Source organism: Hordeum vulgare, chromosome 5H (assembly GCF_904849725.1).
Source record: "Hordeum vulgare subsp. vulgare chromosome 5H, MorexV3_pseudomolecules_assembly, whole genome shotgun sequence".
Classification (NCBI taxonomy): domain Eukaryota; kingdom Viridiplantae; phylum Streptophyta; class Magnoliopsida; order Poales; family Poaceae; genus Hordeum; species Hordeum vulgare.
In genome coordinates, this window is record NC_058522.1 from 243,848,468 (window position 1) to 243,875,170 (window position 26,703).

A 26,703-nucleotide genomic window follows, 5' to 3' on the forward strand; every position below is an offset into this window, starting at 1 on the left:
TATCGGAAGGTTTTCGGAGTTACCGGGAATGTACCGGGAATGACGAATGGGTTCCGGGAGTTCACCGGGGGGGGGGGGGAACCCACCCCGGGGAAGCCCATAGGCCTTGGGGGAGACACACCAGCCCTTAGTGGCTGGTGGGACAGCCCACAAGTGCCCTATGCGCCAAGGAGAAGAAAATCAAGAGAGAAAGAAAAAAAAAGGAGGAGGTGGGAAGGAAGGGGGACTCCCTCCCACCAAACCTAGTCCAACTCGGTTTGGGGGGGGGAGAGTCCTCCCCCTTGGACTCGGCCGACCCCCTTGGGGCTCCTTGAGCCCCAAGGCAAGGCCCCCTCCCTCCCAACTATATATACGTAGGTTTTAGGGCTGATTTGAGACGACTTTTCCACGGCAGCCCGACCACATACCTCCACGGTTTTTCCTCTAGATCGCGTTTCTGCGGAGCTCGGGCGGAGCCCTACTGAGACAAGGTCATCACCAACCTCCGGAGCGCCGTCACGCTGCCGGAGAACTCTTCTACCTCTCCGTCTCTCTTGCTGGATCAAGAAGGCCGAGATCATCGTCGAGTTGTACGTGTGCTGAAAGCGGATGTGCCGTCCGTTCGGTACTAGATCGTGGGACTGATCGCGGGATTGTTCGCGGGGCAGATCGAGGGACGTGAGGACGTTCCACTACATCAACCGCATTCTCTAACGCTGCTGCTGTACGATCTACAAGGGTACGTAGATCACTCATCCCCTCTCGTAGATGGACATCACCATGATAGGTCTTCGTGCGCGCAGGAATTTTTTTGTTTCCCATGCGACGTTCCCCAACAAAAACATTGTTTCCTCAACGGTTTCCTTGAGCAAACATTGTATGTGATACAACCAGGAGGTTTTGTCGATCCTAAAGATACTAGCAAGTATGCAAGCTCCAGCGATCCTTCAATGGACTGGTGCAAGCATCTCGGAGTTGGAATATACACTTTGATGAGATGATCAAAGATTTTGGGTTTGTACAAGGTTTATGAGAAACTTGTATTTCCAAAGAAGTGAGTGGGAGCACTATAGAATTTCTGATAAGTATATGTGGTTGACATATTGTGGATCAGAAGTAATGTAGAATTTCTGTAAAGCATACAAGGTTGTTTGAAAGGAGTTTTCAAAGGAATACCTGGATTGCGCTACTTGAATGTTGAGCATCAAAGATCTATGGAGATAGATCGAAAGCGCTTGATAGAAGTTTCAACAAGATGCATGCCTTGACAAGTTTTTGAAGGAGTTCAAAATAGATCAGCAAAGAAGGAGTTCTTGGTTGCGTTGTAAGGTGTGGATTAGAGTAAGACTCAACACCCGACCCCGGCAGAATAAAGAGAATAGACGAAGGTCGTCTTCTATGCCTTAGCCGTAGACTCTAAAGTATGCCATGCTGAGTACCGCACCTGATGTGTGCCTTGCAGCAAGTCTATTGAGAGGTACAGAGAGTGATCCATGATTGAATCACTAGCAGCGGTCAAAATTTATCCTTAGTAACTGATGGACTAAGGAATTTTTCTCGATTATGGAGGTGGTTAAAGAGTTTGTCGTAAAGGGTTACGTCGATGTAAGCTTTGACACTAATCCGAATAACTATGAGTAGTGAAACGGATTCTTATAGTAGAGTAGATATTTGGAGTATTTCCGAATAGCACATAGTAGCAGCATCTATAAGATGACATAAAGATTTGTAAATAACACACGGATCTGAAAATTTCAGAACCGTTGACTAAAACCTCTCTCATGAGCAAGACGTGATCACACCCCATAACTATATGGGTGTTGGATTCGTTGGAATCACATGGTGATGTGAACTAGATTATTGACTCTAGTGCAAGTGGGAGACTGTTGGAAATATGCCCTAGAGGCAATAATAAATTAGTTATTATTATATTTCTTTGTTCATGATAATCGTTTATTATCCATGCTATAATTGTATTGATTGGAAACACAATACTTGTGTGGATACATAGACAAAACACTGTCCCTAGTAAGCCTCTAGTTGACTAGCTCGTTGATCAAAGATGGCCAAGGTTTCCTGGCCATAGGCAAGTGTTGTTACTTGATAACGGGATCACATCATTAGGAGAATCATGTGATAGACTAGACCCAAACTAATAGACGTAGCATGTTGATCGTGTCATTTTGTTGCTACTGTTTTCTGCGTGTCAAGTATTTGTTCCTATGACCATGAGATCATATAACTCACTGACACCGGAGGAATGCTTTGTGTGTATCAAACGTCGCAACATAACTGGGTGACTATAAAGATGCTCTACAGGTATCTCCGAAGGTGTTGGTTGAGTTAGTATGGATCAAGACTGGGATTTTTCACTCCGTGTGACGGAGAGGTATCTCGGGGCCCACTCGGTAATACAACATCACACACAAGCCTTGCAAGCAATGTGACTTAGTGTAAGTTGCAGGATCTTGTATTACGGAACGAGTAAAGAGACTTGCCGGTAAACGAGATTGAAATAGGTATGCGGATACTGACGATCGAATCTCGGGCAAGTAACATACCGAAGGACAAAGGGAATGACATACGGGATTATATGAATCCTTGGCACTGAGGTTCAAACGATAAGATCTTCGTAGAATATGTAGGATCCAATATGGGCATCCAGGTCCCGCTATTGGATATTGACCGAGGAGTCACTCGGGTCATGTCTACATAGTTCTCGAACCCGCAGGGTCTGCACACTTAAGGTTCGACGTTGTTTTATGCGTATTTGAGTTATATGGTTGGTTACCGAATGTTGTTCGGAGTCCCGGATGAGATCACGGATGTCACGAGGGTTTCCGGAATGGTCCGGAAACAAAGATTGATATATAGGATGACCTCATTTGATTACCGGAAGGTTTTCGGAGTTACCGGGAATGTACCGGGAATGACGAATGGGTTCCGGGTGTTCACCGGGGGGGCAACCCACCCCGGGGAAGCCCATAGGCCTTGGGGGTGGCGCACCAGCCCTTAGTGGGCTGGTGGGACAGCCCAAGAAGGCCCTATGCGCCATAGGAAGAAAATCAAAGAGAAAAAAAGAGGAGGTGGGAAAAAGGGGAAGGACTCCTCCTTCCAAACCTAGTTGGACTCGGTTTGGAAGGGGAGGGTTGCCCCCCTTGGCTCAGCCGACCCCCTTGGGGCCCCTTGAGCACCAAGGCAAGGCTCCCCCTCTTCCCCCTATATATACGGAGGTTTTAGGGCTGATTTGGGACAACTTTGCCACGACAGCCCGACCACATATCTCCACGGTTTTACCTCTAGATCGCGTTTCTGCGGAGCTCGGGCGGAGCCCTGCCGAGACAAGATCATCACCAACCTCCGGAGCGCCGTCACGCTGCCGGAGAACTCTTCTTCCTCTCCGTCTCTCTTGCTGGATCAAGAAGGCTGAGATCATCGTCGAGCTGTACGTGTGCTGAACGCGGAGGTGCCGTCCGTTCGGCACTAGATCGTGGGACTGATCGCGGGACGGTTCGCGGGGCGGATCGAGGGACGTGAGGACGTTCCACTACATCAACCGCGTTCACTAACGCTTCTGCTGTACGGTCTACAAGGGTACGTAGATCACACATCCCCTCTCGTAGATGGACATCACCATGATAGGTCTTCGTGCGCGTAGGAAATTTTTTGTTTGCCATGCGACGTCCCCAACACTATCATCGGACGTTTTTCGGTGTTTTAAAATCGCGTTACCGCGCCGCGCTATTTCCCTCTCACCTCCGCCAAGCCACTCTATACAGCCACCTAGTCATTCCCGCGTTCATGGGCGTTTGATCGCGATCCCGTGATCGAAAACAGAGCCGGATTCGGATAACCCTAGCCTCCTTTCCTATTTAATCTTCCCCTCCTCTCCATTTTGGACACCCAACTCCCTCGCCTCGAAATTCGTGGCAGCCTCTACCTTCTCCACCTCTCAGATCTGATCTATCCTCTCCACCGATCTCGGCCGTCGGATCAAAGATCCAACGGCCGAAGACCCTCCTGCTTCCTCCCGGAGCTCTCCCCTGAGCTCCTCGTGCCCAAGCTCCTCCCGAGCCCGACTGGCCGAGCCCCTCGCCGGAACAGCGCCGCAGCTCGGCGGACCTCCTCCTTCCTCTCCCTTCTTTTCCCTCTCCCTCTCCTTCTCTCTCTCGGTCTCACCTCCCTCTTCTTATTCTCTACAGGAGCCCCGAGATCGCCGCCGCCCGATCTCCGAGCACCGGCCGGCCCCATCTCTTCCTCCTCCGGGAATGAGTCCCCGAGGACCGGATCCGCCGGACCCCGGCCATCCCATCACCCTCGTCCCTCCACCGGAGCTCCTCCCGACGGCCTCGTCGGTGCAGCAGCGCTGTTGTGGACTGCCGGACCGATCCCATCGAATCGATCCCATGGCCGCGTTGACCACCAGGTCTGGCCAGGCCGTAGCCTCGAGGGCCCAGGCTGGCCTTCTCGCGCCTCTCTGCTATCCTCCGCCTAGGCGCAGCTCGCATGTGCCCCGCCTCCTCAACCGACCTGGGCCATGCCCAAGGTGAGACCGCCCCGAGCCCCTCTAATTTTTCGCTCGTGCGTTGTATAGTTTTATTGCGCCTAGGTACTGTAGGCCCAATTGGTGTAGATTCGGCCCGTGTATTTATTTAGAATAATCTGTGTTTTAATATTTTCAAGAATATGCTAGATATTAAAATGCCCGTAGAATTTAAACCATGCCTCGGATCGGAACGAATTATATATGAAACTTGTGTAGTTTATCGAGTAGATTCATAATTTGCAACTTGCATGCATGTTTGAAGTGATTTGACTCGCCATATGCCTAGATTTACGTGTTGTCCTATTATGTTAATTATCCCGTAATTATTTTCGTGCGTGTCCGGATTGCTCAAATCCCGTAGTTTAAATGCTCATGTTTTTAGGGACCTTTTGCCATGCATTTTAGAGTAGTTGTCTGTATTTTTGCATGTAGGTTCCGTCGCTAGTTTATTATATCATGTTTAGGACATAATCTCGCATATTTGTGTGGCAATATTTTTATTTTGCAACCCCACATATTATATATGTTTTCGGGGCAGAAAAATCCATAGAATTTAACTATGCATTTAGTTTTAGCTTTTGAGCAAGTTAATGCGCGTGATATTTTGCCATGTTGCCCTTTTGTCTATTTTTGTGTGATTTAATCCGTGCATGATATGAATTAGATTTGAACTAGAGATATGCCCTTGGATGTGTAAGCTAGCCTCTGGTAATTTTGGTTGCAATAGAAATCCATGTTTAGGTGTGATTTGCTTGTACTCAACTTGCTAGAAAATAGTGCTTATTTGGAGACGCTGAGATATTTCTAAGTCTGAAATCTGTTATATTTTGTTGCTGTCTTTTCATGAGTTTATCTGGTGTTCCGCACCTCTTTTGAGGTTGGTGCAATGGAGTTAGTTGTAGACCTTAAGATTCTCTACCATGCTGTCAATTTTCATGCCATTTGGAGTCCTGTAGCTTATAGTTTTTTTGTTGTCAATATGCCTTCAGATCGAAAACTGCATTGTCTAAAACTGATATTTTCACTAAGTCTGAAACTGTGTGTGACATGCCATCTTGTGACTTCTTTTCCTAGTGATTCATGCTTCCATGCTAGATGTTATTAGTAGTATGTTGTAGTGCATCTTGAACTCTATTGCCTCGTGTCTTATTTGAGCATTTTGGATTTATGTAGATTGTTATTGTGGGGTTTACAAAATGCTATGTGGCTGATTTTGGCAGGTTGTAGTGATTTCTTGTTTAGCTCGTAGTTGTTGAACCGTTGCTCCGTTTTGATCGTTTCCTATATGAAACTTGCTTAGAATCTCGTGTAGTTTCATATTATCTTGCTAGTTGTATCATTTGAGATGCTTGCGACTGTCTTTGCACATATATTGCATTCATGCCATCATATCTTGTGGTGTTCGTATCTTTGGAACTGTAGCTCCGTTGGAGATGTTCTCTATGTGTAAATTGATTGTAACGACGCGTAGAATCACATGAACCTATTTATTTTGTTGTTTAATAAATATTAAAACATGTTAGTTCAGATCTGGGCAGATTTATAATTTAACGTGTGGGGTCAGCTCGGAGATGCTATATGTCATTTCCGGCCTCATTTAAAATGCCGAGATAGATAGTTTAGTTACGCTTCATCTCTTGCTATGTTTAAACACATTTAATATTGTCGTGTACCTAATCAGGATGCAACTAAATAATTCATATGTGGAGTTTCGTCAATATGCAACTCGTTGCATATTGAACTTCACTTAATGTGTAGTGTTTGATTGTTGTGAATTGACATGCCATGTCTTGCATATATTCAACCGTTCATGCATCATATGTGTTGTGCATCGTGTGGTGTATATCGTTTGTTGATTCTTGTTTCCGGTTTGCTTCGTCTCGATAGAGTTCCGCAAGCGTGTCGGAATGTGAGGACCCGTTCGACTACATCGGTTCGTCTGCTTCACGGAGTCGTTCTTCTTCCAAGCGGGATCTCAGGCAAGATGACCCTTTCCCCAAATACCATTACTATCATTGCCATGCTAGTTTTACCGTTTCTATCGTTATGTCTCATTGCCTACCACCTGTTAAATATCAGCCTCTCAACATTGCCATGAAAAACCTTCAACCTGTTCACAACCTAGCAAACCACTGATTGGCTATGTTACCGCTTGCTTAACCATGTGTTAGCGTTGCTAGTTGCAGGTGCAGTTGCTTCCATGTGATAACATGGGTTCCTTGTTATATCACCATATTAAATGCTATTTCATTTAATGCACCTATATACTTGGTGAAAGGTGGAAGGCTCGGCCTTTCTAGCCTGGTGTTTTGTTCCACCTTTATCGCCTTAGTTTCGGTTACCGGTGTTATCTTCCATGATTGAGCGCTCCTAACACGATCGGGGTTGTTATGGGGACCCCCTTGATAATTCGTTTTAGATTAAAGATGGTTTGGCAAGGCCCAACATTAGTACTATATTCGACCAACATAATAATTCTGTTAATATTGAAAAGCATAGGGCGTCATGAACTCGAGGAGTAATTCTACATAATACAGGGAGGGACAGTGCTGATGGTGATGGTCCAAAACAGAGCATTGTGCGGGGCCATACCAGGGAAACTTGGGTGATTTCTATCAGGCCACCGTACGCGTCGCTTATCCGTCGTGTCCTGAGAACGAGATACGCGGCTCCTATCGGGATCGTCGACACGCCGGGCGGCCTTGCTGGATTAGTTTTACCTTTGACGAATGTCTTGTGCATCGGGATTCCGGTGATGCTTTGGGTAATCTCAGAGTTGAGGTTTTCCACTAAGGAGTCCGACGAGATCGCGAGCTTCGTGATCGAGGATTTCTATGCGGCTTGTGGTAATTTGTGATGGACTAGTTGGAGCACCCCTGCAGGGTCAAATCTTTCGGAGAGTCGTGCCCGCGGTTATGTGGCAACGTCGAAACTTGGTTTAACACTGGTTCTTGACAACTTGAAGTTAACTTAATTAAAACTTACCAACTGAGTGCGTAACCGTGACTGTCTCTTTCGTGAGCTCCTTCTCCGATCGAGGACACGGTGGGGTTATGTTTGACGTAGGTAGGTGTTCAGGATCATTCATTTGATCACCAGTAGTTCACGTCCGCTATGCGTAGAATATCCCCCCTCTTATTCTTGTACTCGTAAGTTAGCCACCTCATATAAAGCTTAGTCGCTTGCTGGAGCCTCACCACTTAACCATGCCTCACCCATTAAGCTTTGCTAGTCTTGATACCTTTGGAAATGAGATTGCTGAGTCCCCTGTTGCTCACAAATTACTACAACACCACTTGCAGGTACAAGTAAAGGTTACTTGACGTGAGCGCGTTGGTTGCTCATTTGGAGTTGCTTCTTCTTCCTCTTCTTCATCGATCTAGGATGGATTCCAGGCCGGCAGCCTGGGATAGCAAGGATGGACGTCGTTCTCTTTTCTCGTTTGTTTTCGTCCGTAGTCGGACCCTACTCTTCTTCGTGATATTTATGTATTGTATTGATGTGACTCTGATGTAGCTTGTGGCGAGTGTAAGCCAATTCCATATATCTCATCTTTTCAGTACATGTACTTGTAACGATATCCATTCTTGCGAAACGACGAGATGCGCTTCTATCCCTGACGAGGCCCTCGTGCCAAATTAAGGATAGGGTCGCATCCAGGGCGTTACAAGGATCTAGCGGAATCAGCAAGAGCGACGCTCGTTGGATGGATGTTGGATCGGGGAGACACGGGAAATCCCGAGGTTCGAGAAGATTGGACGAGGGTTGGCGGCGCGGCGCTGATGGGACAAGTAGAGAATTTTTAGGGATTAGGTTTAGGTTGTCCAAAATGGATTAGATATGTTATATATATATATATATATATATATATATATATATATATATATATATATAGGATCGCGCTATTCGTCACTCTGGATGAAGAATATTTATTCTTCACCCCCTTCTATTTTCACATTAATACACCATAATTTTACGTTTTTTAAATTTTAATCTTATCTCATATGTAAAAAGAGACCGTAATAAAATACATAGTCACCGTAAAAAATATTTTATATCACATAAAATTACAAACATAGTGTAAATTATACATAAAATGCGATTTTTCTGGTCTTATGATCTATATTTTTGTTTTCTTATGGAAAATTTTCCGTAGTTAATCAATATAAATGTATCTATTTGCATTTCAAATTTAATTTATTTATGAAATGGTCGTAAAATTACCTCGAGTGAGGAATAATTTATTCTCCACCCTGGGTGATGAATAGAGTTTATATATATGGGCTAGGTGATGATGGTTTGATGGCCACGAACGGAGGTGGGGGTTTTTGATGGGCTAGGTGGTTGTGTAGTTGGGCTATGTGGGGATGAGAGGGAAATGGTGCGGTCCATGATAGAGTTTTAAAACGCGAAAACATCTGGCAATAAACCGATGGCGATGCCGCTACGATCGACCGTTCGGGTAATAAACAGACTCTAATTACGATGAAATTTGACAAGCGGTCTAGCTACACTATATTAAGACCGCGCGCCAACTTTCAACCCACTCCGAGAATATTTTAAACACACTTCTATATACAAATATAGTAATGATGCCACGGGCGCATGTGTGTGTGGTTGGTCTCAAAAACGGTCAACGACAGAACAAAGAGAACCGACAACTACTAACGGATGCAAGTTTTGAAAACTGACGAGAACGGAGTGCCGACACAATGCAGATGATGCGCATGATGCGATGATGAATGCGACAAATAAAATAATCACACGGCGGCGACCAAATAAAAGGGGAATCTTGTGAAGCGTCGGTCTCGGGCTGTTACAACACCTCATCACTCTCTCTACCCGATGTCCTCATCTTCGTCCGCTAGATCCGCCGCGCCCCTCCCCAAGACTTAGCTCCCTCCTCAAACCCCTCTCGCCTCTGCTCTCATCCGGCCCACACAACGCCACCCTCGCCTCTCCAGGTAGGCCCCCTCTCCACATATGTTGCATGATTCGCGTCATTGATGGTGCTCCTGCACCCAATGGCTACACGACGGACGCGCACGGCGGCCAAACTCTGGTGCGACGGTCGCTCTCTCCGACGGCTTCCTCCATGGCATGACGGTGGTATATAATCTTGCTCTATTCTCGTATTGTGCAATAAACATATTAGAATAATTTTGCATAATTAGTGGAGCCAGATACTAGTTAGTTTGGGCAAGTTTCCTATGTGTGCTAGTATTTAATCTCAAATGTTTCATGAATACAATTTGTGCCAAGTTTTTTAATAGGAAATCATATGTTGAGTGCAAATGATTTGGCAAAAGTTGATTAAATTCTTTTTCACCAAGTTTCTTGCACTTAATATGTCCATTGTTAAGAAAATGTCATGCCAAAATTTGCACATGTAAATATTTAATGATATGCAGTTCGTTTGACAACATTTAAAGGGATTCCATGGCTCCTAGACGTTCTCGTGAACCAGAGTTGAAGTGGCGGAGGAAGTTGGTGGTGCAGGGAAAAAGGATTGATGATGAAGTGTTCAAATGGAGAGATTGTATGCGGGAGCTAAAAGAGGCGGAGAATACGTTCCAGCAGACTCAGTGTAGTCAATGGGAGCACGAAGTCAATATGTGCAAGAGTTGTGCTGAAACACAACTAAAAGTTGCGAAAGACGTCATCTTCTTGAAGGCCAACACTGCAGAACATGCTTGGATGCCGCGTGTGAGCATTTGGTTATGGAATGGGCGCGACAACAAGTGACATCTTCGTGCCCAACTGAAAGAGACCGATGGGGAAGTGTTGTCGGGATACTTCCGCCGAGAATGTCCCCACCATCATCAGATTCTGCACCATCAAATTGTGCTCACTAATAGTATAATAGTAAAATTAAGCTATAATTTAAGGTTTAATAGTTTTATCATTATTGGTCTCATCTAGCAGTTATGTTTGGAATTGTAAGGTCTTTGAAATCTAGTTATCTGTTTGAACTCAAGTGGTCATCAATAATGGTATATATAAACCCATCCACGTGTTTCTTTCATTTATGCTAATGTGTGTCAACAACGACTACTTTCGAATATTACTTTAATCCTAGTGAATGGATCAATGGCGGGCACTAGCGACAACCCGCTACTGCAGATTGCAGTAACAGTGGCGGGCCAACTAGCATCAGCTGCCACTACAGAGGCTCTAGCAGTGGCGGGCGGGCGCCCGCCACAGATGACTAATGTGGTTATAGCAGTGGCAAGAGGTCAGTGGCGGGCACCCCTAGGATCCTGGCTCGCCACTGATGGCCTTTTTGCACCCGCCACTACTAAGCATTCCTGCAGTAGTGTGTGTGCATTAAGCCTTTCAGATAATCTATCATATGGAACAAGATGATCCGAGCCCCCTCGGGGATAGTAGTGAAGACGATTAGTTTCCCACGTTTCGTTTTTGGTGGAATTGAGTCCTAGGAGAACCGTACTATTAAGAGAGTGTATACTTCAGAAAGGTTTGGGTGGAATCAACACGTACACACTTTCATTTGCACCCTTGTTCCTTTCCCGCATCAATGGAGTAGCTCCTCTAGGTAGATTGCTGAGGTCGTGAAGGCCCCAAGCGGTTGTACCGCTCTGGCAAGCGGTAGTACCTCCTATAAGCGGTAGTACCGCTCTGGGCAAGTGTTAGTACTACCTACATGCGGTAGTACCCCTGTCCAGTGTCGTGTGTACTACCACTTCCTCTGGGGGTCTCGACTTTTCATGTCTGACTACGCGGTACTGGGAAGATAGTGCGGCGCGGTAGTACCGCCCGTCATTACCACTCCAACTACCGCTCCCCTTCAGGACCTTAGAACTCTCAATGGAGGTAGGGCGGCAGTGGGGCGAGGCACTACCGCTTGTAAGCAGTAATACCGCTTAAGCGGTACTGCCTCCGTCCCCAATCTCTATCGTGCCTCTAGGAGCCCTTTGCTGCAACCCCAGTGGTAGTAACGCTTGGGCGAGCAATAGTACCGCTCCGATGGCACTACCACCTCGTGGCTTCATGCCATTGCACTGCATAGCGAGCACTGCGACCCAAGCGGTAGTACCGCTCCCATGAGCGATAGTACCGCTCCCATGAGCGGTAGTACAACTTGTGTGCGGGCTAAGAGGGGGTAACAGTTGGATCTTTTCCCAAAAAGGGGGTCTTCTTCCCAAAGAAGACCACTTCTTCCTTCTCTAAGCTCCATTTCCACCTCGTCTCTCTGACTAGCCAACATAACTTGTTAATTCTCTAGGGTTTGGTTGAGAGGGCCCCGATCTACAATTCCACCAAGAGAAATTTGATCCCCCCACTAATCCCTTGCAGATCTTATTACTCTTGGGTGTTTGAGAACCCTAGACAGTTGAGGTCACCTCAGAGCCACAATCCATTATAGTGAAGCTTCGTGGTGGTGTTGGGAGCCTCCACTTAAGTTGTGGAGATTGCCCCAACCTTGTTTGTAAAGGTTTGGTTGCCGCCTTCAAGGCACCACTAGTGGAATCATGGCATCTCGCATTGCGTGAGTGTGTGAGGATAATAAGGTGTCCCTAGTGGCTTCTTGGGGAGCATTGTGCCTCCACACCGCTCCAAGGAAGACGTACTTCCACTCAAAGGGAAGGAACTTCGTTAACACATCCTCGTCTCTAACGACTCCACTTGGGGTTACTTCTTACCTTTTATTTGTGCAAGATATATTTTTGTTGTATTCTTTGCTTGCTTGTATTGTTATTGTTGCTAGCATCATATAGGTTGCTCACCTAGTTGCATATCTGGACAACCTATTTGTTGCTAAACCTAATTTGTTAAGAAAGGATAAAAAATGTTGGTTGCCTATTCACCCCTCCCCCTAGTCAACTATACCAATCCTTCCACCAACCAAAAAATATCGCTCTGATGTCCCAAATTTTAAACAGGAACTAATTTTGTAACTTTCTCCACATTTCAGACAAGCGCATCCCAAATACATGGTTCCCCCTCCCCCCCTCCGTTTCCCAATTCATACACCATCGGTGCCAAAACACCCTCTCCACCCTAGCCAGCCTCCTCCGTCTGCCACACCATCCTCCACCATACCAAAGCCGCTACCCCGACCCCGTCGTCCAGTGCAAGATATCGACGTCTCCCATCCACGACACCGGACGAGGATCCTTGCATCGCTTCGTCCACACTGTCGTCCACCTTGTCGGGGCCGCTCCTACAGACGCCTCATCTACCGTAATGGGACTTATCCCCCAATGTCGCCGTCTGTCGTCTCAGATATGCTTCCATACCGCCGACAACCATCGCACACGCACCACCCACAATGTATCACCAGATGCCTACACATCACCGCAAGAGAGGTAGTACTCTTCATATCTGGTCAACTTGTATATCTCAACCACAAAATAGATCGTCGCTTGTTTTGGCGCCCACTTGCTTTCCGACCACAACATCGTTTCCTCACCGGTGTTGCCCACCCCCTGATTGTAGCATCAATGGCGACAACGTCGTCACTCACACCCGAAGTCGGTGGTAGCAAAAAGTTATGTGTTGATTCCAGCAAAATCAAGGGACTGTTGTACCAAAATTATGTGCTCGTTGCAGCAAAATCAAGAGACTGTTGTAGCAAAAACATGTGTTGGTCCCAACAATATGAAAAGTCAGTGGTAGCAACAAAAATGTACTGGTTCCAGCAAAATCAAAACATGATGGTAGCAAATAAATAGTCTTGTTCCAGCAAAAATCCGAAGATGGTGGTTGAAAAAGAAGTGGAGTTGTCTCCATGAAAATCAAAAGATGGTGGCACCAAAAATTAGGACTAGTTCCAACAAAATCGAAAGATGGTGGTAGCAAAATTTAGGACTAGTTCCAGCAAAATCAAAAGACCATGGCATCAAAAGAAGTGGGCTAGTTCTAGCAAAATCAAAAGACGATGGTAGCAAAAATTGTGGCTGGTTCGAGCAAAAAAAAATTGTTTTGGCTTCCTGGAAAATTGGATTGTCTGAAACGCCGAATGCATCGAGGATTTCCTACATCCATGGTCTTCGGTTGTATCAACGTCGTGTGCTGATAGTAGCAATGGTGGTACGCGCTCCACCTTGCAGCATAGGTCGCGCGAGCGCCTCTAATGGCAACGCCGACGGACTCTCACCAACGCTCACCAGTGCCACTCAAGGTGACGTCGACGGCCTCGCACCAACGCTCGACGTCGCTCGCGGGTAGTCCTTCAACGACATGGATGACCACCTCGAAGCGGTAGGATTGGAGAGGGAGGCCATGGGCGGGTCAGAGAGGTATCCCACTGCTGTGTCAAGGGAGATGGTGTCTGATGAAGACATCAATACCATTGTTACACCCACAACACCTGCTGATATACATACATGACCAGTTGTCAGAGCTCGCGCACGCTAATTGAATTACCAGGTACTTTCGTTTCTTGGAAATCATTCTAATATTTATGAACATATGATGCTGTCTAAGTTAGATACTTTTGTTTTACCTATGAATGAAGGACCTCACATGGACAAGAAGGATGACCATTGGAGCGAGAACAAGCATGGAGAAGAAGGTGCGCGCGCGGGAAAGAACAATAAAGCTTCGAGTGGTGATTTTCGCACTTTAAAGCCACTATAACGAGAGCATGAAGGCTTGGACGAAATACTAAAGACATCACTTTACAAATTTCGTTTGTATGTTATTACTCGTGTTGCGCCACCTTATTTTTGGGCCGAGTCCATGTGATTTTGAAATACCATATTATAGGCTGTTTTTAGAGTTTGTATGTGTGGGGAAACTAAGTTAGGGCCGGTTTCGGACCCCACCTCCAAGAGGCCACGAAATTCCCCTCTATTTCCCCATATATACAGCCCTTAGGGCACCATTTAGACTTGTGTTTTGTTTAGATTACAAGTTCGCCATAGCTGCAACTTCGCGTCCTTCGTTTGTGTTCTAGGACCAGACAAAGACGTCATAGAACCCCACTTTCATCAATAAAGCATTCCTCGTATATTCGCAATATCCAGATTGCAATTTCAGTTTTTTGCTTGTTCTTCGTTTGCGTGCAGGAAACAGACCCTCGTGGTCAGGTTGACCGTGCTTCGGCGTGATCAATAACCTCTCGGAGTTTCTTTTGCGATTGCTAAGGCGCGATGTCTTCCACCGTTCGTAGTCGTATCGTCAAAGTCTACTTCATCAAAAAATGATAGTCGCATCTCATGAAAAGACAGGAACAACTTCGCCTTTATCAGTGTCGAGGTGCCATGTTGGGCGACGGCGTGCTGGTTGTAGGCGGTGGCGGCATCAAGCAGGAAGAGAAGGCATGCGGGGCAGGTGGCCGTGGGAAGAGATCACCGACATTGGTCAGATTACGAAGAAATGAAAAGATGATTGAAAATGATACAAAGAAATGGATAAGGACGAAGGAAAGCGATGCCCATGATGAGCCGCACTCACGAATTGTAGACCTGGATATGTCCCTGATCAAACATCGCACACGTGTCCGACATGACGCGTGATGAGTCGTCCGATAAGAAACATTTTCTCTATTATTAAGCGTGGGATTCATCCTACTTTCTGTGCCCAAAATCGTTACATTTAAGAAATAATGCAAATGTAAAAGCATTCTAAAAACGGTTTTATATTACGAGACAAGGCGAGTATTTGTTTATATAAGAGATTTACTAAAAGTCTAAAACTCTACATAAGCTAACCGTCGTTGGATCGAACTGAGTAAGTAACTTTTTTGTAGAATCTGTGCGTAAAAATAGCGTTGGTCTTTTTTTGAAGTGTGGAAATCCTTCTACTTTCCATCGTTACACTTAAACTCGGACTTATAGATAATCTAGCTGAAACGAGTCGCACACAAGGTGGTGAAAACGAGTCCCCAGGTCATGTTACGTCCACATAGCATTTGCTAATTAAATTTGCAAGGATTAGGCTGGGCGGATCAGTAAAACAGATTGCCCTGGCCTTTGATCCTGAAGGGCATCCCGAAGTTCTGGTACACCCTTATCTCGCCGCTCAAGGTGGCCGTGACTACCACCAAGCCCCACGCGTTGCCGGTGTCCGAGGCGTTGGCTCCGCTCTTGCTGGCGTGCCGCGTGTCTAGCGGGCCCGAGTGCGGCGATGGCGACGGCGCGGCGGGGCTGCTCAGCTCGCCGCTCTTGCTCACCCTGCTCAGCTCGCCGCTCTTGCTCACGTCCGGCTTGGCGGCGTGGCTGGCCATGCTGCACACCTCGTCGTTGCACGACACGACGCCATGGTGTGACTGCGGGCTGCCTGGCAGGGACGGCGAGTGGGTCCACGGGATGGCGGCGGAGACGTCCTTGCAGTAGAAGTTCTCGTAGGAGCGGATGGTGCACCACGTCTTGGGCTTCATGCCGATGCCGATGGCCGCCGCGGCGGGCGCGCTCCGGGTGGTCCTCCAGATGTAGACGTGCGAATCCTCGCTCGCGCACACCACGTACCGCCCGTCGGAGGTGTAGGCCGCCGCGATCTGGCTGCTCGTGTTCTTGAATCCTGCGTTCGTTGTTCACTTGTCATCTTTCTTTCTTTCTTCTTCTTCATCTTCTTCTTTTTGCTGGAAAAAAATAGTATTTATTTAAGTGAGAGATACCTCTGAACTTCTGGACCATGGTGACGCCGTCGAAGACGCGGATCTGCGAGTCGGCGGAGGTGACCAGCACTTCCGACGGGTTCCCCGGGGCAAACTGGATGCCGTCCAGGATGAGCAGTCTACGTTAGATACTGGATAGAGTCATGGCAAAATCAATCAGAATTGTGGTGTGGTGCACTGCATACAACCCAACCTGGAATCCGGTGATCTTCTTGGCCTGCGACTTGCGCTTCTTGCTCTGGACGTCGATCTGCGCCTCCGGGCTGAGCTTGCAGTCTGTAACCGCGCCGCGCCGCGAGATTAAGCAAAACATGAGATACCTGCTGAATTTCGTGATGCAAAATTGTACTAGTCGTACCTGCTGTCTTGTAGAACCGGCAGCTCCCTTGGTGCGAGCCGATGATGGCGCCCTTAGGTACAACCAACGACGGCGTGTCAGAGAAATGTGGGCCTGGAGAAATGTCGACGGCGCCGGGGCACACGTATACGTACCTGGCCGTCGGGGGAATAGGAAGTGGCGGTGACCATCTCGTTGACGTCGGTCCAGTCGACGACCTGGCGGTTGGGGATGCTCCACAGGCGCACCTTGGCGTCCAGCGAGCCGCTGATGAAGTATCGGTCATCCACCGGGTTGAACTGGATGCTCGTCACTGCACACGGTCGGTCCCTCCCTGCTGTTAGGAATAGCTAGGAGTATGAGATGAGAGGCGCCACGGTCACTCACCGTAGTCGCTGTGCGAGAACTTCTTCAGGCAGGCCTTGCTCGCCGTGTCCCACAGCCGCACCGTCTTGTCCATGGACGACGACAGCAACTGCGGCGACAAGAAGCCGTACGTGTCTATGCGTGAGTATTTTTATTTTTTTGGACGAAATATGCTAGTAGTATGCGTGATATGCATGATGAGAGAGATGGGCAAGACCTGATCGGACTTGGACCAGGTGAGGTCCAGCACGTCGTCCTCGTGGCCCTCCAGGACGCACAGCGCCTGCTCGGCCAGCGCGAACACCTTGTCGGGGACCACGAGGTGCTCCGGGAGCACGGTTTTGCCGCCCTTGGTCGTGGACTTCTTGGACAGCCCCGGCGCCTGCGACGACGATCCGTCCGAGCCGCCGGGCAGAGGGGGCAGGGACCCGTCCTGCGGCACGGAGCTCGGCGGCGCGCTGGTCTCCACCACCTCCCACACGCGCACCAGGCAGTCCTCGCCGGCGCTCGCCAGCCGCCGCCCGTCCGCGCTGAACTTGATGCTCCATATGGACCCCTCGTGCGCCTGGATCTCCTGTTTGTTTGTTTGTTGCACACCACAGCACACACACCGACACCGTGATTATTAAGAGTTTCTTGCACGCAGATGCAGTGCAGGCATTTCTCGGTCTCGGTAGGGTACTCACCTGGGACATGTACAATCCAGTAAGCTCCTTGCTCGACTTGCCATAATTTTGAACCTTGAGCTTCTCCGTGGACGTCGAGGAGGAGGAGGAGGAAGATGGAACGGTTGCACTGGCGGGGCCCGGACTGGGGGCTGCGCCTGTGGCCATGGGGGCTGGGACCGGCTTACCATTGTCTTGGATGAAGCCGATGGTGGTGGCGACTGACTTGATGTTCTTGAACCATCCGCCCTTCTTCTTGGCCGCCGACTTGTCGCCCTTGGGCGGTGCAGCTGCCGCGGCTGCAGCCGGCGGCATTGGCTGGCTGTGGTGCTGGCTCGGGCCGCGGCGCATTAGGTGCTTCATGATGGGGGTGTTGCCAATGAACTTCTCGATCTCCTCCAGACCCAGCTGCACGCCGGTCTGGTTCTGGTCCTTGGGCGCAGCAGCCATGACGGCGCCCTCCTTGCTCTTGTCCTGTTTCTTGGTCTGGCCGCCGTCATCCTCCTCGTCGCATTTGGTGCCTTTATCCGCGGGCGCCGGCATGGCCACGGCGGGCATGGGCATATCACGTGTCGCTTTAAACTTATCGATGAGTGAGCTGCTGCAGGGGTCATGCGGGCTGAGCAAGGAGCGAGCACGACGCAGAGGAGTCGGCCCCTTTCCGGAGCCATCTCGCACGGCGAGGAAGCCGTCCGACCGGCGTCTCGTGATAGGCTTGGCCGGCCGCTGTTTGAGCATGTCGCGCGCGGCGGCCAGCCCCGACGGCGGCGCGGCAACGCTCGGAGTCGGGGTGCTGGCGACGGGCAACGACGGTGGCATCTGCTGCATCCTCCTGGACACGCTCCGTGGCACGTCGACGAAGCGCTTCTTGGTGCTGTGGCGGCGCAGTGCGAGGTCCCGGCTGCTGACCATCCCCAGGCCCTGGTGCAGGCGGCGGCGGCGCTCCTGGATGGACATGGGCTCGTCGGACATCCACATGTCGTACTTGGACGCGTCCTCCATCTCCGGCTCCGGCTCCTGGTCCTCGTCCTCCACCAGCATGCCCGCCTGGGCCCGGCGGAAGCTCTGGAAGTTGCGGTCGCCCATGGCGGAGGAGAAGGAGCCACGGGCCTCTTCCTCGTCCTCGTCATCGTCGTCGTCGGAGGGGTGGTCGGTGTCGATGTGGATGCCGGACGGCACGCGGTCCAGGCAGTGGAAGAATGCCTCCTTTTCGCCGTCGGCGCCCCTCATCTCGACGTCGAGTTCTTGGCCGTGCCCGATGCGCGTGGCATAGCACCGTGGTTCGCGCGCGCGGAGACAAGGGAGAGAGAGAGAGATGGGAGGGACGGAGAGGGTGGTGGTGACGCTGCTTGTGCCAAGTTTAGGTTGGTGATTTGAGAGGTGGACGTGTATCAATGAGAGAACGTTTTCCGTCCGTGTGCGGGCCGAACGTTTCCCGACGCGTGCGGTCCGTGCGATCTTTTCTCATCCTGGGCGGCTCACGCGGTCCGTGCGATCTTTTCTCATCCTGGGCGGCTCACCGTGGTGAGGCGCATGGCAGAGGTCCATCATGGCAGAGGTCCATCATCTGTGCGCCCCTGCGCTGCTGCCGTCGACATCGCCGGTCCCTGCCCCCATCGACGTTCCCACCCCCGTCGGTTGCTCGCATCGCCGGATCCAGTCTCCGACCTCATCCTCGTCCCCTGCCGCCATGACCGGGCCGTGCGTATAAGCGTCATCCAAAATTGCTTCAACGGTTTTCTAAAACAGCTTCAAACCCAGATGAAAAAGCTGCAATCAAATATATAAAAAGCTGCAAGCGGTCATCACCATGACGGAATGCTACAACTGTTGCTGAAAAAAGCTGCAACTAGACATATAAAAAGTTGCAAACGGTCATTGCCTTGATGAAATGCTACAACCGTTGATGAAAAATGCTACAACCACGGACAAGGATGGCCTGCAAGGTGCTTGCATTTGTTGGCTCTGCAAGAACGGCGACCGGCGGCAAGGACGTCCGGCAAGATGGGACGACGGGAGAAGAACCCCTCAACCACCAGGGGGTAGGGGGGAGGGGAGGGGTGGGGAGCGCTGCCGCGCGTTGGACGAGATCAGCGAGACGCTCGCGTTCATGGCTCGAAGTTGAGGACGAGACGAGATCTAACGGTCAAAGGACCCCCAATCTCACGGCTGTGCTGTGACCGGCGCGAGCGTTCAGACCGGCGCGCTGACGCCCGGTACTGCTCTTTTCAGGTGGGTGGGCTCGGTTTGAAAGAGTCGCGACGTGCATGGGCATTGGGCAATGAGCAGCGTTAAGGATCAAATCAAAATACAGCAACTACTTCGATCCCAAACAAAACCAGATGTAGCAAGCCCAAGCCATCTTTCTTTCTTTCTTTCTTTCTTTTTACGGGAGAGATATAGTAAGCCATCAAGAATGTAAATTTGCATGTGCCATTTAAGTGTGACAACGAATACATCTATTTTTTTTTAAATAATACATTTGTAAAATACATTTTTAACAATACATGTGTGTTTCAATCATTCCATTTGAGCATATGCTCCTAGAGCCAACTTGAATATCCGTTGAGATTGCCCTTTCTTTCTTTCTTTCTTTCTTTCTTTCACATCATGCTAAAGTTACTAAGCAACATCTCAAGCTTACACCACTTGCGAGGAACAGTTTTTATGGAATGATTGAAACATGTGCATACACGTTGACAAGTAGAGCAGATCAAGGAAATGATTCATATTTACGTCTGAATAAAGTAAAGTACCGGTAGCAAGTCACACAAGGTGGATTATTATTAGTTTATTGCAACATCGAAATACTCCGCCTCCCTACCTTAGGCATGTTGTCTAACCTGGAGAGAATTGAGCTTCTTACTTATTTCGGTGAATTTCTCTTTTAAACACTTCATCTGAATTCAAGAGCAAAATGTTAGGTTGAAGACTGATAATTAAGGTAGCTATATGGTAAGTGACTAATTAGAATGGTTTCAGAGACTATCTACCTGCTTCAATTCGATTTCTAGCACTCGCTTCTTCTGCCCAAGTGAGTGGCGCAGTCGAGTGACACTCAAGATGTTGTCAAGATCGTTTTCAAAAGCTGATTCAAGGTCTTCACGTAGAAGAGCCGCTAATTTGTCAACAATTGGCATCAGGAGGAAGCAATTGAACTGTGTTTGCATAATGAATGGGCCAAAGCATTAACAACATAAGTAGAACATGTCTAGACGGCTAGAAAGTGCAAGGTTTACTGCATCCAGACCTTTAGTTCTGTAGTGACAAGAAAATGCTCTTTGATCCCATGAAAAATCTGGTGAACCAGTGCATACACAAGTCGCTCAGATGAGGGCGCCAGCCTTCGGTTCCAGAGCGTGCTGTCCAAGAGATCCACCAGTCTCATTTCTGACACACCACCTGATGGATTTGAGTCTGAAGGATGACTAGATTTCAGCTCTCCCTTTGGTCTATCCTGTTTATTGTCATTCAACCCAGAGGATTGCTCATGCAGCCCAGCTGAGTGGGCAGTATGTGTGTTAGCACATAATTGCTCCGGTGCAACAAACGAATCGAGAAAATGTCGCAATCCGGCACGGTTCTGTATCCAATGTGGCATATATCATTAGGCAAGCCGATAAAAATTAACTAGTTTTAATTACCAAGTAAATAAATTTCAATAAATTTACTTTGTTATGAAGGGACCAGGTAACATAACGAGTGGTGCTCTCCAAATCTTCCATACATCTGCATTACATATTAGAACATGAAAATACTAGGTCAACAGATAAAAACAAAACATAAGAATGCATCTGTGGTACCACAAAGCACCGTGAGACAATAGTCTGACATCACTGGTTGCAATATATGCTATGGAATACACTGAATATAACGCACAGACATCATATGGAGGCAACTGATATGGTGCGGATATGGTTTGCTACATAAAAAGGAGGACATCTAACAACATCAGTGAATAAATTTCTGAAAAGGAAGCCTGGAGAAAATAACCAGTTGGCGAAGGATTCAGGCATTCTAGTGGCTGCCAAGTGCCAACATTGCTACTAGATAACAATAGGAAGCGTCGCTGAAGGAAATGTACATTAATGTCATAAATTGATGTAACTACTAAGTTAGACAACAACTTTAAGACCTCCTAGATAGAGTCACAAACAGATGTTTAGTTTAACAACGCAATGTTAATATGATGGCTGTAGACAAGAGGAAATGTTAAAACATATATTTAATTGGAACAAGCCTCAAGGAGTTAGTTGCAACTGATTTTGCAATATAATGTGACTAGAGTGCACACAACCAATAAACTGAAAGATAATAATTTAAAGGTATTGGAATTGAGAACACCATCACCTTTCACGGCACGATTGCTCTGTAGATTCAGCAAACCTGTTGAAAGCAGCTTGGACACGCTTCACAAGTACATCATGGCTGCTAAAGTGCTCAGCGTCCTTCTGTTGGAGTTCTACCAGAGCATTAGTAATGGAAAAAAAATAAAAATACATGAATTAAATAAACCGTGGATAGAGATTAGTACCTCCAGCAGAAAAACAGATATCGGACTCAGTCTTTTCAGTATGTACAACAGCCTAAAACTCAACTGCACCAGACAAAAGAGAAGATTTATTTTAATTTAAGGGACATATTAATCAGAGAAAGCTGGTAGAGGCTGTTAGACCTTTCAGCCTGAGCATTGATAGTTGTGGATGACACTAGGAGAGTTGGGACAATTTTCGTTGGTTTATTTCTCACACAAATGCCATGCCAACCTGAGGGGTTGGGGATACATATTTATAGGCTGCTAGCCAGCCAAGCATATGCTAAGATGCTAGTCTAAGATGCTGCTAAGATGCTAGTCTAAGATGCTATCCTAACTGCCAGTCCTTGATGGTCAAAGATTCTATCCTAACAGCCACAAGGACCATGTGCTGCAGCCCCACAAAGGACTATGTGCTGCAGCCCCACAAAGACCATAGTACATAGACTTATCCATCATTCTCCCCCTAAGTCTTGTACGTCGTCTTGTGGGAGAGTCGAATCATCCCAATCCTGGAGCAGAGTTCGAGGAACTTGATCCTCCCAAGAGGCTTGGTGAGCAGGTCTGCGAGCTGGTCCGTGGTGTTGATGTAGCTCGCCTCGATGCTCCCTTCTTCCAAACAGCTGCGGATGAAGTGATACCTCAGTCGGATTTGCTTGCTCCGTTCGTGAAAAACGGGGTTCTTTGCCAGGCCAGGGCGGACTTGCTGTCCACCAGGAGCTGCACCGTTCTGGTGTCTCGGACGAGGAGATCACCAAGCAGTCGAGCGAGCCAGAGCGCCTGAGTGCAGGCGGTGGAGGCCGCTATGTACTCGGCCTCACAGCTGGACAGGGCCACCACCTGCTGCTTGACCGATTGCCAGCTCACGAGACACTTGCCGAGGAAGAAGAGGATCCCGCTCGTGCTCTTGCTGGTATCGATGTCGCCGGCGTGGTCGCTGTCGCTGTACCCGACGAAGTGTGCCGCCCCCGGACACCTAGGGTAGTGGAGGCCGTGGTCGAGTGTCCCTGCCACGTAGCGGACGATCCTCTTCACTGCCTGCTGGTGCTCCGACGTCGGTCGCTCCATGAACTGACTAACATAGCCCACGGAGAATGCCAAGTCCGGCCGTGTGTGGGCGAGGTAGCGAAGGCTCCCCACAAGGCGTCGGTACTGCGTAGCGTCCACTTCCTCCGTCGTGTTGTCGCGGCTCAGTTTCAGCCTCTCCTCCATCGGAGTGAGAGCTGGGTGGTAGTCGGTGAGCCCAGCTAGCTCAACGATGCGCTTGGCGTAGGCGGACTGTCGAAGCGCGATCCCGGAGTGATCCTGGTGCACCTCGATCCCTAGATAGAAGGAGAGGAGCCCCAGATCACTCATCTGGAAGGTGGCCTTCATGTCTTCCTTGAACGCCGCCACCTCTGCATCTTTGATGCCGGTGATCACCAAGTCGTCAACATAGACGCCCACCAGCAGGGCATTTCCTCCACTGCCCCGTCGGTAGACGGCCGCCTCATGCGGGCTTTGCTCGAAGCCCATCTTCTTTAGCGTGGAGTCCAGCTTGGCGTTCCACGCCCTAGGTGCCTGCCGTAGGCCGTAGAGAGCCTTACGCAGGCGGAGTACCTTGCCCTCCTGGCCAGGGATCGCAAATCCCGGTGGCTGATGCACATAGACTTCCTCCTTCAAGTCGCCGTTGAGGAATGCCGACTTGACATCCATGTGATGGACACGCCAGCCCTCCTGGGCAGCTAGCGCAAGGAGAAGTCGCACGGACTCCATCCGTGCCACGGGAGCGAAAGCGTCATCGAAGTCGACTCCTTCCTGCTGCAAGAAGCCTCGGGCCACCAAGCGAGCCTTGTGCTTGATGATGGCGCCGGCTCCATCCCTCTTCAGCTTGAACACCCACTTAAGGGTGATTGCGCGGTGACCACGAGGGAGGTCAACGAGCTCCCAGGTGCGGTTCTGCTCGACCGCATCCATCTCCAACTGCATCGCGGCGCGCCATGCCGCGTCTCTCTCAGCCTCTGCAAAGGACCGAGGTTCGCCGTCCTCACACGCGAGTTGTAGCTGCGCCTCCAGGTCGCGTGGCACCAGTCCCGGCACCGGCTGGTCGCCGAGTAGATTATCCATCGTACGATACCGCAGCGGTTCGCCGCTATGACACGCGTCGATGCGCTCCTCGTCGTGAGTGAGCGGGGAAGCGAACTTCATCGGGTTGTGCTCTGCGTGAGCTGGTGCTAATGAAGACGAGCCCGGAGTGGTGACTGCCGGGGCTGGAGTATGCGGCGTCGCCGGTTGTGGTGCCGTCGGCGTAGCAGGTACCGAAGTCGATGTAGTTTTGGGGGCTGGGGTAGACGTGCTCGGCGAAGAGGAGCTGCTTGCTCCCCCAGCTTCCTTGAAGTGGACGTACTCGACAATGAAGTCGTCATACGTCGGCGTCGAGCCGTCGTCGACCGCCTTGTCCCATTTCCACCCTCGCCCTTCGTTGAACACGACGTCTCGCGCCGTGTGCACACGCTGTGTCTCTGGGTCGAGGATGCGGTAGGCCTTTGAGCCCTCCGCATAGCCGATGAAGACTCCCGGAGTACTCCTGTCGTCGAGCTTGCCGGTGTGGCCGAGCTCTTTGGCGAACGCAAGGCAGCCAAAGACCCGCAAGTGGGAGACCGCCGGCTTACGCCCATGCCAGGCCTCGTACGGCGTCCTGCCGTCGAGTGCCTTAGTAGGCGAGCGGTTGAGGATGTAGACGGCCGTTAGCACCGCCTCTCCCCAGAAAACAGCCAGCATCCCTCTCTGCTTGAGGAGAGCCCGAGCCATCCCCACAACCGTCTGGTTGCGCCGCTCGACGACGCCGTTTTGCTGCGGGCTGTACGGCGCGGAGTAGTGGCGCTGGATGCCCTCATCAGCGCAGTACGACGCGAATTCAGCCGCCGTGAATTCGCCGCCGTTGTCAGTGCGCAACACGCGCAGTTTGCGGCCGCTCTCCGCCTCCACAGCAACCTGCGCGCGCCTGATGGCGTCCGCCGCCTCTTCCTTACTGCCGAGGACCATCACCCACATGTAGAGAGAGAGGTCGTCGACGAGCAGCAGGAAGTAGCGTCGACCTCCTGGTGTGGCTGGCGTCACCGGGCCGCACAGATCTCCGTGCACGAGCTCCAGCCTCTCCTTGGCCCGAAAACTCGCTTGCTGGGGAAAGGGGAGTCGTCTCTGCTTCGTCAGCACACAGATGTCGCAGAACTGCTCCACATGGTCGAGGCATGGCAGGCCTCGCACCATCTCCTTGGCACTTAGACGCTTCAGGGCCTCAAAATGAAGGTGCCCAAAGCGCTCATGCCATTGCCACGCCTCGTCGTCTCGACGGACAGCGAGACAGACCTGTTGTGCCACCTGCACATCAAGGACGTAGAGTCGATTTTCACCTCTGGGTACCTTGGCGAGAAGGCGACGCTGGCGATCCCAGATGCGTAGGACCCCATGCTCAATCAGCACGCGTGAGCCGTTCTCATCCAGCTGTCCCAAGCTGATGATGGAGTTCCTTAGCGCGGGGATGTAGTAGACACCGGTGAGCAGCCGGTGCTCTCCCGTCTTGGTGGTGAAGATGACGGAGCCGACGCCCTTAATTTCCACAGCTGAGGCATCCCCAAACTTGACGGAGCCTCGCGCGTCGGAGTCGAGCTCGGCGAAGAATTCCCTTCGACCGGTCATGTGGTGGGTGGCGCCGGTATCGAGGCACCACCCCGCAGCCTTGTCCTTCCCGGAGCCATCGCCGAGAAGAGCGTGTGCTTTTGGCTCGTCGAGGTGGAGGAGAGCCTTTGCGACTGGTGTCACTAAAGGTAGCTCGATGCTTGCATGCGCCATGAACAGAGTCGTCTCCTCCTCCTCCGCCTGTGCGACGTGAGCCTGGCCTTGTCGTGGTTGTCGACACTCATTGGCCCAATGGCCAAGCCGGCCACAGTTGTGGCAGCTGTTGTCCTGTGCCGGCTTGGGCTTGCCAGCGACGCCTTCCTTGGCGCCTCCACGGGCGTCACCTTCGGCACGTCCTTGTGCCTTGCCGCCCCTTCGCGCCTTGCGTTGCTTGCCGCGCTTGCGGCCGCCCGTCGTGGAAGAAGGCTCCCCCTTCTTCTTGTCACCAAGGCTGGCATCCCACTGCTCCCGAGTTAGGAGCAGCTTCCCGCCGGTGGTGATGGGCCCCGAGGGAGGCTGTGGTTCGTCGGTGTCGACGACCTTGAGGCGACCTATCACCTCCTCGATTGTCATCGTGGAGAGGTCCAGCAAAGACTCGATCGAGCGAGCCATCTGCTTGTACTTCTCGGGAATGCACCGGAAAAGCTTCTCGACAGCTCTCTCCTCGGTGTAAGTGGCATCGCCGAACTTCACCATCTTCTGCAGCAAAGTGTTGAGACGGAGAGCAAAGTCATCAACGTCCTCACCTGGCTTGAAGGCCAGGCTCTCCCACTCCTTACGAAGTGCCTGCAGTGTGGACTTGCGAGCACGGTCGCTGCCGATGCGTGCCGCGGCGATGGCGTCCCAAGCCTTCTTGGCAGTCCGCTTGTTGGAGAGCGAGAACTGCATATCGGGCGGGACTGCGGCGATGAGGGCGTCCAGCGCCCGTCGATCCTCTTGGTGGTCGACGTTGCTGTCCTGGACCGCCTCCCACAACCGCCGCACCTGGAGCCTGATCTTCATGATCGCGGCCCACTCGACGTAGTTGGTTTTAGT

General features: G+C 50.2%; 2 protein-coding genes across 2 annotated transcripts in view; both read right to left on the bottom strand.

Annotated features, from left to right (window-relative positions):
- Positions 1-15,306: 15,306 nt before the first annotated feature.
- LOC123399755 (WD repeat-containing protein 44-like) lies at positions 15,307-20,028 on the bottom strand. Its single transcript, XM_045094137.1, has 8 exons — positions 17,499-20,028; positions 17,030-17,386; positions 16,834-16,921; positions 16,602-16,759; positions 16,468-16,519; positions 16,303-16,385; positions 16,110-16,203; positions 15,307-16,012 (listed from the first exon to the last, which is right to left on the bottom strand). Exons 1-8 carry the CDS (start codon positions 18,705-18,707, stop codon positions 15,441-15,443), a joined length of 2,613 nt encoding a protein of 870 aa, XP_044950072.1. The 5' UTR covers positions 18,708-20,028; the 3' UTR covers positions 15,307-15,440.
- A 160-nt stretch (positions 20,029-20,188) lies between these two features.
- The window catches only part of LOC123399756 (dynamin-like protein ARC5), a 58,694-nt gene continuing 52,179 nt past the window's right edge, over positions 20,189-26,703 (bottom strand). Inside the window, exons 12-17 of the mRNA XM_045094138.1 lie at positions 22,012-22,074; positions 21,828-21,928; positions 21,149-21,206; positions 20,728-21,060; positions 20,471-20,635; positions 20,189-20,377 (exon numbers count right to left, since the gene is read on the bottom strand). Coding sequence (XP_044950073.1) covers positions 20,303-20,377; positions 20,471-20,635; positions 20,728-21,060; positions 21,149-21,206; positions 21,828-21,928; positions 22,012-22,074 — 795 coding nt within the window. The 3' untranslated portion in view covers positions 20,189-20,302. The remainder of the gene's footprint in view (positions 20,378-20,470; positions 20,636-20,727; positions 21,061-21,148; positions 21,207-21,827; positions 21,929-22,011; positions 22,075-26,703) is intronic.